We start from the raw sequence: 15,067 nt of genomic DNA on the forward strand, positions 1-15,067 counted from the left end.
TAAATCGTCGTAATTGACTAACAGAATTTTCATTTTTGAATGAACCATCCCTTCATATTTAAAAGGTTCTGCATTTCAAAAAGCACTTTCGTTCGACTGTGGGGACGTACCTGTATGCGTGTGTATTTTTGCCGGGCCTGCGTATCCTGTGCGTGTTCTGTGGCGATGTAAACTGTCTAGGATGCTTTCAGCCAATCGCAGCACATCGTCGTGGATTTCGGGATGTGAGATCACGGCCTCTAGCTGCCGCAGTCCTCCCTCCTCCAGTAACATGCTGCAGTACCGCCCCGCTGCTTCCACCAGGGCAGAATGGGAAAATAAAATGAACACAAAATGTCTCTGAGCTCAGAAGCGTTGGGTCTAGGGTGCTGATCTCACCATTTTTGCTGCAGACGTGCTGCATGGCCCATGCGGCCCACAGCTGAACCCCTGGGGTCTGGAAGCACTCCAGTAAAGGGAAAAAAGGGTTGAACGATCTGAAAGACACACCGGACACGTCATCTCAAAATACTAGAAAACTATCTTTATAGTGCATAAATGGCACTAGGTATAGGTACAATATAAGTAAGATCCCAGACTTGACACCAGTTGTGTTGTTTTTGTTAACTAAATGGTTTAAAATTAGGGCCGTCAAACGATTAATCGCATCCAATATAAAAGTTTGCGTTTACATAATATATGTGGGTGCACTGTGTTTAAATACACACACATGCTTGTATATATTTAAGAAATGTATCATGTATTACTGTATATAGATTTATATATAACTTATATGATATGTAAATGTAAATATTTTATATATAAATAATTTTTTTTTTCTTAAATATACATGCATGTGTGTGTATATATATATATATACAAAATAATTATACACAGTGCACCCACATATATTATGTAAACACAAACCTTTATTTTGGATGCGATTAATCGTTTGACAGCCCTAATTAAAAGAAAGTGCGGCGGGACCTAGTTTATTGAAATAAAACATATTATATTAGTTAAAAAAAAAATAATAATAAACCTTTAGTTGCCCAGGTAACATTTCTAATTTATTTAATTTGACTGAAATAAAAAATAAAATGAATGCTACAAAAATAAAAAATAAATAAAGAATTAAAATAATAGTATAGAAATAATAATAAAATAACATTGCTCAATACAACTAGTAGTCCAAAATGTTTAAGTTAATTCATTTTAGTACAAAAATTGTCAATTATTATTTTTAAATAACTAAAAAAAAGCTCTAGTATTATTTAGTTTGAACCTTTTTGGTTAACAATTAACATTTTCTGAAGGTTAAGTGCCTATTCACGTGTTTCCTTGGGAAAAAAAAGATATTAATAAAGTATTTAAACAATAATGAAACTGAATTAATAATAATTAATATGTTGTATATTTATATTATTGCTATTATTTCTTTGAGAAATACATTGCCCTGTACAATAGTGATATTTCTATAATAATTTCTTCAAGTTAAACTGCGTTTTCCACATCACGTTCATAGGTCTACAGGACCGTACTTGGGTTTCACTAGCAGAGCTCGGTTACTTGATACCGTCCATGGTTCGCATATTCAGTAAAGAATATTTAATTGTGGTGTAATTTCTCACCTGTACGCTACCATCTCACATTCCGGCGTCGGCCACTTCAGAATCGCTGAATGCTGCGAGAGACAAGTGATTATTAAGCCATTCACTCAGGCCAAGCGATTTTGACTTCTATTTGCACAAGCACGCACCAGTTGCTCCAGCAGTGTGTTCCTGAGCGACATGTCGAGGGTCCACACCTTCTCGCCCCGTGAGGTGAGGTGGGCCAAGATGCCTGCTGCGAAATAACTGACCTCTACCTCTGGACTGTGCAGCAGAGAGCAGATATGATCCAGAAAACTTTGAACCATTAGCTCACCGTGCAACTCCCCCACTTCAGCGATATTATTCTGAACACACAAGCACAAGAAACATTCAGAACTAGACAAGATAGACAAAGCACAATAGCACAGGGGAACTCGGCTACAAAAATACCACCGAATGCAAAATGAAATAGCCTCATTATACTTTCTAACTAAGAGAAACTATTAGCATAATCCCTCAGCGGTGCTTCCTCTGACACGAGAAGCCGTTTTATCAGTGCTGCCCACAGCTACAGAATCACTCGCCTCAATTCAACTTTCACACAGCACTGGAATGTGCATTTCCCTCTTTACAAAATGTATATGTGCATGTATATGTTGTGTGTGTGAATATATATATATATATATATATATATATATATATATATATATATATATATATATATATGTACACACTGTATATATATATATATATATACATGTACACAATTTATATATATATATATATATATATATATATATATGTACACACTGTATATATATATATATATATACATGTACACAATTTATATATATATATATATATATATGCATGTATATGTTGTGAGTGTGTGTATGTGTATATATATATATATATATATATTGATTTTACTTATATATATTGGTTTTACTGTTAATTTTAATCAATTTAATGCCTCTTTGCTAAATAATAATAAAAAAAAATTCTTAAAAGAAACATCTTACAGACTCCAAACTTTTGAAAAGTGGTATACTGACATTATATTCTATACATTTTTTTTTTTTTTTGAACTTATGAACCTTACTTTGTACATTGTTTCTTACCAGTAATCCCAACACCTTCTGTTGGATGGATGACTCTGATGGGAAGGACTGAAAACAGACATTTTGAAAATCAGAACTTCCGATCAAGTTAACAAATTACAGTTATGTTTTTCCTCAAATTGTCTAAAAAGGTTTGAAAAGCGTTTACCTCGAGTACTTTGATGAAGAGCTCCAGTCCCTGGTTCTCTATGAAGTGTCTGCAGGTGGTAGGGGATTCATCCGTGAGGTTCCACAGAGCGCTGAGTGTGAACTTCAACGTGGCGTCAACCGTACCCTGACACGTCTTCTGCCGCACTATGTGCAGGAGTTGCTATGATGTGAAGAGTGTGTGAGAGGTATTGTAAGTATACACTATTCTTCCTGTTCAGGTGTTAAAAATGCTATCTGTTAAATCTAGTGGGGGAAAAAAAACTTGTACCTTTACTATAAAAAGCTCAGCTCCCAGTTGTGCAGTTTGTTCAGTGGACAGCTGTTTAAGAAACACAGACAAAGACATTCAAACAAAATCCTTAATTTCCAACAGGGAGTAGTACAGGATATACACATCATATACACAAAGAGGAATTTTCAGATAATTTGAACTTGTTGCATAGAAATATTTGAAGTATTGCTGCTAGACTGACAGACCAGAACGTCATTCTTTAAAGGGTTAGTTCACCCAAAAATAAATTCAATCTGTTCGTCATATAGAGCAATTGTCTCTTCAGAAAATTCGGACTGAAGTGCTCAATTTATATGGATTCGTTCTACGATATTTATGAACTTTTTGAAGTGTCAAGGTGGTAGCTGTCAATGGAGAGTCAGAAAGTCCTCAGATTTTGTCAAAAATATCTTGATTTGTGTTCCGAAGATGAACAAAAGTCTTGATGGTTGGGCAGTTACGAATAATAATGTCACGTCAGTACATAAGCTAATTATTTACATTGTAAAACTTATTTACATTCATTATTCATTCATTTTACCATGGTGAATAAGTGGAAGGTATCAGGTCCTTCATGACCAGTTTGAAAGGTCTGTCCAATGAAATACGAGATAGTGGAGAAGCTGTTTTTATTCCCAGTAAATCAGCATTTCTAACCATACACAAACAAGCAATCAAAATTCATTCATTTCACAAGGTAAAATCTCCCCAAATCCCTCTCCACGTAAATATATATTAAACATCGGACACGTTCGAACACGCAGCCATTTTGTGCTCAGACCAACCGTTTGATATTTGCTACTGTACCTTTAAGACCTCTATTATGTAAATGGACCCTTGATTGGCTAATCCCTCTGCATGTGAATAGGCAACAACAGTATTAAAAAAAAGAAATGGATTAATTGTCATATGCCAATAAATTCACTGTTTCGATGTCGTCATTTTCAAAAAAAAAAAAAACGTTCGCAGACGGTTTTCGGTTAACAAACATTAAAGCTACACTGTGTGGTTTTTACCCCCATCTAGCTGTGAAAAGGTATATGACCATCCATATGTTCCTCTCAATTCTTATTTCGTTTAAACTCCTACGGTGGCCAATGTAGTCCAAGATTAACATGGCTTCCAGTTCGACCTCGTCCATGAGTGTTAACTCAAACGTAAACGCGAAAGGCGAAGCTTGAAATAATGGGTATGTCCCTGTTTGGCCAATGTACTTTCAAGATGGAGGGGCAACATGGCGACCGACATTAGAACCCCTTACCCGTATGTATTTTCAATGGCATATTATACACTCACGAGAATACTTTATTACTTGAACGAACTAAATATACATTAATGAGCACTCATATAAGAGTTACACAGTGTAGCTTTAACATAAATTTTAATTTTAAAAAACAAATCAAACGAAAACATTCCATGAGAGCAGCTTAGAGGAGACGTCATCGCTCTGACGTGACCGTGCATTTCACGATGCATCACTGTGAGAGAACGCTCTGAATGTTTAGCGGGAGCCTCCCAGGTCACGTTTCCTCTCTACGGTTAAACCGGTTCTCACCCGCAGACTGTGGCTGCTCACCTTGGCAGCGAGGATGGAGATAATTGCAACGGCCATTCTCTGCATGTTCTGATCCTCGTGGTTACACAGCCACTGCATCACCAGCTTGGCAGCTTCAAACCTGAAAAACAAATGGCATAGTTGACCCAGATACACTTATGTGATGTTTAAAATCTGTCAACAAAACAACACACTACCAGTTTGACACACTTGACTGAATGTAGGCAAGGCAAGGCTATTTATATAGCACATTTCAAAGTGCTTTCCATAGAAGACATTAAAATACTCAAAACAAATAAAGAATAATTAAGTTAGTTAGTTAGTTAGTTGGATGCCTTTATTAATCAATGTCAATGGAATTCAATGTCCATCAGCATTTAGTGTGTGTTGACCAACAGACATTCTCACTACTATACACGCATTAAAAACAGATTAGAATAAAATTAATTAAAACAGTTTAGAATAAAAAATAAAGTACAGTAAAAACAGTCGGACGAACAGTGGCAAAGTGCTCATTCAGTAAATGCACAGCTAAACAGACGTGTTTTGAGTCTGGATTTGAACGTGACTAGGAGCACACCCGATCTCCTCTGGAAGCTGGTTCAAACTGGTTCCAGCATATTAGATAAAAGCAGACTCTCCATGCTTAGAGTGAACCCTTGGTATTTCTAGCTGATGTGATCTGTTAGGTTTATATTCAGTGAGAATATCTGCAATATATTGAGGTCCTAGCCAGTAATAATACTTTAAAATGTAACTGGGAGCCAGTGTAAAGACCTGGCTAAAGGTGTGATGTGTTCATGTGTTCTGGTTGTGTTCAACTGTCTTATGGTCTTTTTGGGAAGCTGGTGATGAAAGCATGCACGAGTTTCTCTAAGTCTTGACTGGAAACAAAGCATCTATTGAAACTAAGGTCTGACTCTAGAGACACACCAAGATTCCTGACTTGATTTTTAGTTGTTAGACCAGAAGTGTGAAGGTATGCATTCACCTTGAGAACTTCATCTTTGTTTCCAAACGCAATGACTTTGCGTTCAGTTTTGTCTTTGTTTAACTGAAGAAAGTTGACACATCCAACTGTTGACTTCATCAATGAGTCAATGGGGCTGTAGTGGTTAGGCGATAGGGCTAAGTAGAGCTGTGTGTCGTCTGCATAGCGATTTGGTTCGTTCTCGTTATTTGGCTCATTGGGAGCATATACAGGTTGAACGTGAGTGGTGCAAGAATAGAGCCTTGAGGGACTCCGCAAGTCATGGATGTCCACTCCGACTTAATGTCCCATATACTCACACAAATATGACCTGACCCATTTTAGGACTCACCCAGTTTTCCAGCCTGTCAACAAGTATGTTGTGATCGACAGGGTCAAATGCAGCACTGAGGTCGAGTAGTTGCCTACCAGTACGGATAATTTGCCTGTATCAGTATTTAAGCGAATATCGTTTATCTTTATGAGTGCGGTTTCTGTGCTGTGCTGTGATCGGAAATCAAATCAAAGTATCCATGAAGCTTAAGAATTTGTTTAACTGATTGAAGTCAACTTTTTCAATGATCTTGCCTATGAAAGGAAGATTTGAGAACGGTCTATAGTTGCTTAAGATGGTCTTATCCAGAAGGGCTTGACAACTGCAGTTTTCAGGGAGTTTGGAAAACTCCCAGAGAGAAGTGAGGCATTTACCACTTCTAGGAGATCTGCTTCTAAGCCGTTTGACACACTTTTTAAAAAAGATATGGGAAGTGAGTCAAGGTGGTTGATGTTTTAAGGTGCTGTATGGTTTCTTCCAAAATTTTGCCTTCAATTTCTTCGAAATCAGACATAGTAACTTCTTTCTCATGGATGTGCTGATCAACTTTTTTGATATTATTGATTTTCTCAGAGGAAAGAAGCAAACTCACGGCACTTGCTGTCTGAGAGGATTTCTATGGGAATCTGGCTTGGGGGGTTTGTCAGTCTCTCTACAGTAGCAAAAAGTGTGTGTGTAAGTTGCTGTTCATAATATTCGAGAAGAAAGTCCGTCTAGCTTCGCCTAGATCCATATTGAAAGCATGGATGCTGTCTTTGTAGATGTTATAATGGACTACAAGTTTTGTCTTCCGCCACATGCGCTCTGCTCTTCGGCATTGTCTTTTCCCATTTTGCACTGCTGTTGAGTTTCTCCAAGGTGCTTTTTGTCAACCACTCTTCTTCCTGACTTTCACAGGAGCAATATCATCAATTACACTTTTAACTTTTGAGGTATGTCTCTGGTAACCTCAAAAAACTTTTCATTTGAAATGTTTTGCTTGAATTCATTTTAGAATCAGTCCTAAGAACGAGAAGGTGCATCTAAACTGTTGGATTCTACATGTATTAAATTAATCAAAAATGTGATATATTGATAATAATCAACATAAAATAAATGTTTCTTGAGCATCAAATCATAATATTAGAATGATTTCTGAAGGATCATGTGACACTGAAGACTGGAGTGTAATGATGCTGAAAATACAGCTTTGCCATCACAGGAATAAATTACATTTTTAAAATAGATTAAAATAGAATGACTTCATTTTATGGAAAAACATTTAAAAATCTAACTGACTGTTTTTTTAAAAAGAAACTGGTCATGCAAATCTGATATATACTTCCTTTCGAAGTTACTTCAGTGTGTATTCATATTACCACAGCATTATCAGCAGCAAGACAAAAACTCAAGAGAGTGATTATTATATTTTGGTGTAGAAAATGTCACAACATAACTGTAATTCATTCGTACTGTATAGTTGACCAAGCCATATTGAGATATCAAGTTCCGACTCAACTCTGAGCAACCACACGGCATTGTAAAGGGTTTATGAAATGGGTTTATGAGGTGGTTTGTTGATCACATGTGTTTACCTGTTGAAGGGAACCTCCTGCAAGATTCGATCACTGCAGAGAGACAGCAGGCAGTTCTTCTGCAGCTGTACACAACCAAACACACAACTGCTGTTAAAGGGGACATCAGAATTGACTTCTCTATGTCTTTTCTCGTTTTAAAAAGGTATTTTGCATCATCATGGGGAACTTACAGATGATTTAAAAAAAATTCAAATGAGGTTCTCAGAATCGCTTTGTTGAAAGATACTTCCTGTAGAAGTGTTGGCAATCATGCAAGTGACTACATTATACATTCAATCTAATTTATAAACCCACTGTACCAAATAGGGCCAGACAATAAATATTGAATAATCAAAATATATATTGCTAATGTTTTTGCTTGTAATATAAAATCACACTGTGAATATCGTAGTTATTTTAATGCACTTTTAAACTATCCATAAAATTTTCTTAAAGTAGTTCACTTTAAAAAAAAAAACTCTTTTGCTGATAATTTACTCACCCCCACCCGAAATGAACGAATTGACACCAACATTTTGATGAATGAGTTCGAACAGGAGAGTCACAAATGCGCATCACAGAACAGAGCAAGGCAACCATTTGAGCTTATAAAACTTAAAGTTTTTGATTTATTTTTTAAATGAGCGATCGTTTTGTAATGAAGTAATTTGTTGTAATTTTTATTCTTTTTTTTAAAAGAATTCTATATAGCTTTAATTTATTTTATTTCAAGTAATTCTATTACATTTCCAATTTTCATTTGTTTTTTAGTTTAAGTTTTTCATCTAATATTTATACAGTATATTTTTGTCAGCTTTATTTCAGTTCGCGAAAAGTATTTTTAATTGTTTTAGTTACACAAAACTGGTTTACGTTGGTCAGTTCAAACTATACTTTCAATGAACGAATTCAATTTTTTTCAAACTAATTCAATTTTTTTTTTTAACAAAAATATAAACACAGCTATACAAGGTCTCATTTATTAACAATAGTTAATGGAATAACTAACATGAACGTAATGATGAACCATATATTTTTTACAAGATTTAATAACCCTTGATACTGTTAGTAAATAAAAATGTTCATTATCAGACTAGTTCACATTCCATTAACTATTTTTAACGGATTCAAGTTTTGGTTTTAATGTATTAGTAAATTATGATATTGACTTAAATTCTGATATTAACTAATATTATATATAATATTATGATAACTAATACTAATATATATATATATATATATATATATATATATTTCTATTTATATATAATATATTATATATTTATTTATTTATTTATATATATATATATATATATAATAAATAAATAAATATATATATATAAAATGTATCTTTACCATTAAACATTTCGAATGTACTTAAATCCCAATATTGTCAGATAATTTTATTTTGACCATGACAGACTTTGCTGTACCACACTTGATTCAGCATTATTTTCCGTACCTGTTGGTGGTTGGGGAAGGTCTTCATGGCTTCGAGGAGCAGCTGTGTGACGTTCCCCAGGAGCCGCACGGGGATTCCAAAGGCCAGTTCCTGCTTGGTGAGGTTGAACACACAGGCACTGGCCGCCAGCTGCACATTCAACGTGGCCGGATGATTCTTCATTCCCAACGCGACCAACTGCAAAAGGGCCGAGAACAGACGTGAGTGTTGATACGGAAACTTTGATGCAGTGAACTTTGATTCATCTCACTGTCTTGATGAGCGTGTGTACCTTCAGGATGTCGGGGCGTGGTTTCTCGATGGCATGAGTGAGGCTGAAGAGGTGAAAGAGAGCCTCTCTAACAAAGCCCTCCCTCTCACTGTACCGTCTCAACGCCTCACAGATTTGGGTCTCATTGGCTTCCCCAGTCACCTGCAGAAACAGAAAAACACTTAAACACTCATGACCTCCATTTGAAATGATCCTGCTGTGGTGTGCGTGCGAGCTCCTACCTTTAAGCTGCCCTCTCCAGACAGGAAGTCAGAGAATCCAGCATCGGTGGCCAGCAGACCAACAAAGGTCATGCCCGGTCTCGCCTCCACGAAAGCCTTGACCGCTGTGTCGGTCACCTGCTTGCGGCCAGACACGTCCAGAGACACCAGCTGAGGGAAGATGCCAGGAGTCTCCAGCAGCTGCCGCGCCACGTCTGATGTGAACTGCTTATCATCCGAGATATCAAGGTGCTGTAAACCCTCCAGCTGGAGAAACACAACAATAATGTGCTTTAGCTGTACATATACAATAGGGCTCCACGATTAATCCGCACAAGATTCGGCTTTTTCAAACGCACGTACTTAACGTAATTCAAACTCATGTATGGCTCTGTAAACGCTGCTCCATGTAAATGACAAGCGAAGCATAAAATTAAAATCGCAGCTTTTCGGTTTAAGTGTGATTTCAGGAAAAAAAGAAAAAGGTACATTATCAAAACCCATTGAAAAATCTTGAGAGAACCAGTGGAGAATAAGTCTTCCAGGTTTGGCTATTTTAGTAATCATCATAAATTATATTTCATTTGAAAGCCTAAACACTCAATTCATCCAGTGTAAATTATTGTGAAATTGGACATTGCATTACCTTGGAAATGGTACTTTAAAACGTTTTAGTAAGATAAGGCTTTGATTTTCTAGTCATTTTAGAATGCCAATTATTTGGTAAAACATTTTGTACAAAGTACATCTGCGTTACAGGAAACAATTTCACTTTCCTTTTGAAGTGCTACTTCAGCAATAATCTCCTGGGTGTCTTTAAAAAGAGATAAAACCTCAGTACTGTATTGCGAAACATTCATGTCATGAATCACAACCATTTAAGTTCAGTCCTCTGCTCAAAAAGGACATCTTAAATGGAATTACAGTCATATAATGGAGGTCTATGGTCACCACCTCAAAGAACATGCACAGAGAAGTCCAAATTAAACATGATTTAATGACTCATAAATGCAAGTACACATCGATGGCCTAAGACACGAAACGAGCGGTTTGTGTGAGAAAACGAACAGTATTTATATCGGTTTTACCTCTTGTTACCACAGCCACGTCCAACTGATCTGAGGGCGCGTGCGCTTTGTGGCTGTGGTTACACGAGGTAAAAAAGATATTAATACTATTCGTTTTCTCACACAAACCGCTCGTTTCGTGTCTTAGGCCATCGATGTGTACTTGCATTCACGAGTCATTAAATCATGTTTAATTTGGACTTCTCTGTGCATGCTCTTTGAGGTGGTGACCATAGACCTCCATTATATGACTGACAGACAAGAACGGTTTGACCTAAAAATATCAAAATCGAAAATACTGCGGAAACAAAGACACCTACATCTTGGATGCCCTTGAGGTAAGATAAAACATACCAAAAATGTATTTCAAAGTGAACTATCCCTTTAAAGATGACATATGCCTTTGTTTCTAGAAAGCGACAAAAACGCCCCCATTGACCTCAACATTACAAGTTGTAACACATGGATAGCTGACCTGACTGAGCACAGCTAGCAGCTGAGCGGTGGTCATCTCCAGCCTCTTGAGCTGGTGCATGGTGAGGTAGCGTAGCCTGCTCCTCAACCCCAGAAGCGGGGTCAGGTTTGTCACCGAGGTGTTGGAGATATCCAAACTCTCCAGGCGGGGCAGCGCGCACACGTCCACCAAGCCAGAGTCGTAAAAGTCGACGTTGGACACGCTGAGAGCGCGCAAACCCTGCATGGCGCTGAAACAGCGACGGCTAGGCTCCTCAAGAGAGGACATGGTCAGGCCGTTCAGGACGAGCCGCTGCAGGCCCTCCTGCACGGTTTTGTTGGACGAGAGACCTCGAAGGATGTCGGCGATGGTGAGGTCGGCGTTGACCCGTGATGCGTCCAGCTCCACGAGGCGGTGGGGGCAGAGGGCCCGGTGGAAGGCCTCGGCGGAGATTCGAGCGGTGCGGATGCAGGCGTGACGCAAGCGGAACTGCTGGCAGCTCCGGAAGATTCCAACCGTACTGTCGTTCAGCAGGCCTGGAAGAGAATCCATTACGTTCAGTGTTGCGAATTTAAGATCCATTCATTTGATCACACCCACTATGAGGAGGCCGGTTTTAGAGATCCGTGGGACTCAACGCAAAAGTGCGGCACGGGACAAACTCAATTGATTAAACAGTATAGAAAAAAAGGTCCCACTTTATATTAAGTGGCTTTAAGTACTATCGAAAAATAAGTACAATGTACTTATTGTTCATGTTGTATTGCAACACTTTTGGTGCTATTGAGGTGTGACATGGGTGAGGTTAGAGACAGGTGTGGTAAACTTAAACTGTTATTTTTTTTTTTTAAGGAGTGATCGTTTCGCTTGATGAGACCCTTATTTTAAAGCCCTTTGAACAGTTTGTTTTGGACCTTGAACCGTTTGGTTCCCATTGAAGTCCATTATGTGGAGAAAAATCCTGGAATGTTTTTATCAAAAACCTTAATTTATTTTCGACTGAGGAAAGAAAGACATGGACATCTTGGATGACATGGGGACGAGTAAATTATCAGCAAAAGTTTTTTTTTTTTAAAAGTGAACTACTCCTTTAAAGCCTCTTAATAAAAAGTGAGAATACTATAGAAGTCAATGGGGTCCAACAACTTTTGGTTACCCACATTCTTCAAAATATATATTTTTGTGTTCATCAGAAGAAAGAAAGTCATACAGGTTTAGAACAACTTGAGAGCAAGTAAATTATGACAGATTTATTTTAGTTTTTAGGGTGAACTATCCTTTTAAAATACTACATGAAACAATAATTATGCATTTTGTGTTCTATAGACCTTATGCACCAGAGAAACGTGGGCGCAGTCATCTTTAGAATATTGTCTTTGAACTTCCGGTTCTGTATATTTCTATGGCATCGCTGTCGAGGAGTACTTAGCTGGTGAAGTGGATTTACTTATTGTAGAGTTAACAAAAGTTATCACGAGCATTGTAATGTTTATCATAAGCATTGTAAAGCAGATGTCTTAACAAATTTCGACCGGGAATTTTTTTTTTACGAGCAGTTCATTCATACCTATGCAAGATCGCTGTCAAAATACAGACCGGAAGTCAAAAGACAACGAGCGCAGCACTGAAAAGGGGCGGGGCTACAGAAGGTCTATAGGAATGTCAGTTTGTGGGCCCTCGTCCTCACCCGCTGTGGACATCTTGCAGAGCAGTTGGTCGGCCAGCTCCTGCGGGAAGACCAGCGGCTCACGGAAGGAGAGAGAGCCGTCATCACGCTTCTCACAGAAGAGCTCCAGCCTGGAGCTGACCAGAGTCATGCACAGATCGGTCAGAGACGGTGGGGACGCCTCGTCCTGCAACAACAAAATGACTCAGAGGTCAGAGCTCAACATCAAATCAGAGACATCTCCCTTACAGCTTTTGTTTCCTATGGTACTGGCGATGAAATTAAACCCTTGATGTCAGATTGAAACAAGAAAACAAGAAGAAACTTTATTTTTTTTGTTTTACTTTCAGTAGAGCTGGACAGACAAACTCTTTAGTGCATAATAGAACGGATTTTGAAACTGGAGCCAGGGAGTGCTAGAGAAAAAAAAAAATAGAGTGTTAACAGTAAGGTAACACTTTACTTGAAGGTGTGCATAAGATTGACATAACACCTTCATAATCGTGACATGACACGTCATGAATATGAAGGTTTTATGAATGTTTCTGTCATTAAGTGTCATTTGCTCAGTTATGATATTTTTAATGTCATTTTCAAATTACATTGTTTGAGATGTCTTTGTTGTGACAACTTGACATTACCAGACCACATAAATTGTCATAACCATGACATAGCAGATTAATTATCAAACTTCGAGATTAAAGAAACCACTTCGATAGCTTCTTGGGTTAACATTACATTAAACTGTCATGTGGTCGGTTTTGTCATTGGCTGTCATGACTCATGAGGCCATGTGTTGTCTTATTAATGTCAAGTTGTCATGACAAAGACACCGACAGGTTATGATGTATTGGTTTATGTCAAGTTGTTATGACAGAGACATTCCAAACAATGTCATATTCGCATTAACAATGTCTTAATTGAGCAAATGACACTTTATGACAGTTGTCATGTGCCATGTCATGGTTATGAAGGTGTCATGTCAGTCTTATGCACACCCCTTCAAGTAAAGTGTTAGCAAATTGGAGAACCATTAAACAAAAAGATTAAGATTATCTTAAAGCTTAAATTCAAAATTCAATTTCTTTCTGCTCTCAGATTTCAGCAAAAATCTTCATTTGCGTTGCGAAGATGGGCGAAAGTCTTACAGGTTTGGATAGACATGATGACGTTAAGTAATTAATGACAGAATTTTCATTTTTTGAGTGAACCAACCCTTTTAAAACAAATAAATAAATGCATAAAATAAAAATTGTGTTAAAAAGAATACAAAATTGGATTAACAAAGAATACAAATTAGGTTCAAATAAATATGTAAACATAAAAGTAATTAAATCAAATACATTTAATGATAACAGTACAATTCTATAGTGAGTAGAAAAAACTTAGTGTAACTTAATAGATACTGATTAGTTTCGAAATAATATTTTAAATGGGTACACTAACGTTATATATTCCTACATAAAGTTTAGTCAGTATAACTTGGGTCTTAGTACAAGAAAATATTTAGATGCCTTTTAAAATTTAGGACAGGCATCCCAGCATGAGGAAGATCATATTTGGTGATCTGTGGCCTCTAAAAATCGAAAAGCCCTTCTAGTCTACAAATGGACCCCTAGTACACTATAAAGGGGGAATACCCTTGTTAGTGTTTTAGTCTTAATGTTTTCCTCAATGGGTCTAGATCATGGATCACCACCTTTTGTAGGTGTTTGAACCTATACATTTTTGGCACTTACAATTTGATCAGCCCAATAAAGAACTAAGAAAACATCAACCTCCAAGTGTATGCATGTCTTTGACAGTCAATCTATTACAACACCATTTATGACCATCAACTACAGTTGAAGAAACAGCATGATTGACCTACAGTCCTTTCGGATGATTAACACAAGGCAGATATATGATTTACATGAATCATCTGGTTAACTGCACACGATTGCTTTATAACGTTACACATGACATGTGACAGGTGAAGTCTTACCACGGTGTCCAAAAGATGGATCATGACGGCCTCAAATGCCAGAAACAGCCTCTTGTGCGGATAATGACAGGTGGGTTGAGGTGTAGCTAGATCAAACACAATCCGATTTAAATGCTCTTTAGCTTCTTATCCTGCTAGCCTCTCCAAACATCTGTCTTCAGACATTTGCTGATCCTATTTGTTGGTATTTAAAAGTGCACGGGTCGCTATAAATGCAGTGTTGCTCGTTTGCATTGCTCGGAAAAATACGGATGTGTTCTGGTTGACAGCCTCGATAGCGCTCCGATCACTACGTGCTGTCAGGTATTTTGACGGGTACGGGTTTTTATATCGGGAGGAAACGGCAGCGACGTCTTCGCCAGTAAACAAGCACGTCACACGGGAAACGGATCTGCGTCAGAAGGGGCGGGGCCTACGGGTGATCAACTGTGTATT

At 37.6% G+C, this 15,067-nt stretch overlaps 1 protein-coding gene across 4 annotated transcripts in view; it reads right to left on the reverse strand.

Moving 5' to 3' along the window:
* zyg11 (zyg-11 family member, cell cycle regulator) overlaps window positions 1–15,039 on the reverse strand; it is a 17,393-nt gene extending 2,354 nt beyond the window's left edge. Inside the window, exons 1-15 of one of the 4 annotated variants that reach the window (XM_089118496.1) lie at window positions 14,633–15,039; window positions 12,670–12,835; window positions 11,004–11,518; window positions 9,483–9,728; window positions 9,262–9,402; window positions 8,991–9,167; window positions 7,547–7,611; window positions 4,669–4,789; window positions 3,111–3,161; window positions 2,841–3,002; window positions 2,693–2,740; window positions 1,739–1,936; window positions 1,611–1,663; window positions 379–476; window positions 111–293 (exon numbers count right to left, since the gene is read on the reverse strand). In XM_089118496.1, coding sequence (XP_088974622.1) covers window positions 111–293; window positions 379–476; window positions 1,611–1,663; window positions 1,739–1,936; window positions 2,693–2,740; window positions 2,841–3,002; window positions 3,111–3,161; window positions 4,669–4,789; window positions 7,547–7,611; window positions 8,991–9,167; window positions 9,262–9,402; window positions 9,483–9,728; window positions 11,004–11,518; window positions 12,670–12,835; window positions 14,633–14,656 — 2,248 coding nt within the window. In that variant the 5' untranslated portion in view covers window positions 14,657–15,039. The remainder of the gene's footprint in view (window positions 1–110; window positions 294–378; window positions 477–1,610; window positions 1,664–1,738; window positions 1,937–2,692; window positions 2,741–2,840; window positions 3,003–3,110; window positions 3,162–4,668; window positions 4,790–7,546; window positions 7,612–8,990; window positions 9,168–9,261; window positions 9,403–9,482; window positions 9,729–11,003; window positions 11,519–12,669; window positions 12,836–14,632) is intronic. The other 3 variants (XM_039693516.2, XM_089118497.1, XM_039693517.2) reach the window with 3 other exon arrangements.
* Window positions 15,040–15,067: the final 28 nt, after the last annotated feature.

The sequence above is a fragment of the Pimephales promelas genome, chromosome 13 (assembly GCF_988280905.1).
Source record: "Pimephales promelas chromosome 13, fPimPro1.hap1.1, whole genome shotgun sequence".
In the NCBI taxonomy this organism is placed as follows: domain Eukaryota; kingdom Metazoa; phylum Chordata; class Actinopteri; order Cypriniformes; family Leuciscidae; genus Pimephales; species Pimephales promelas.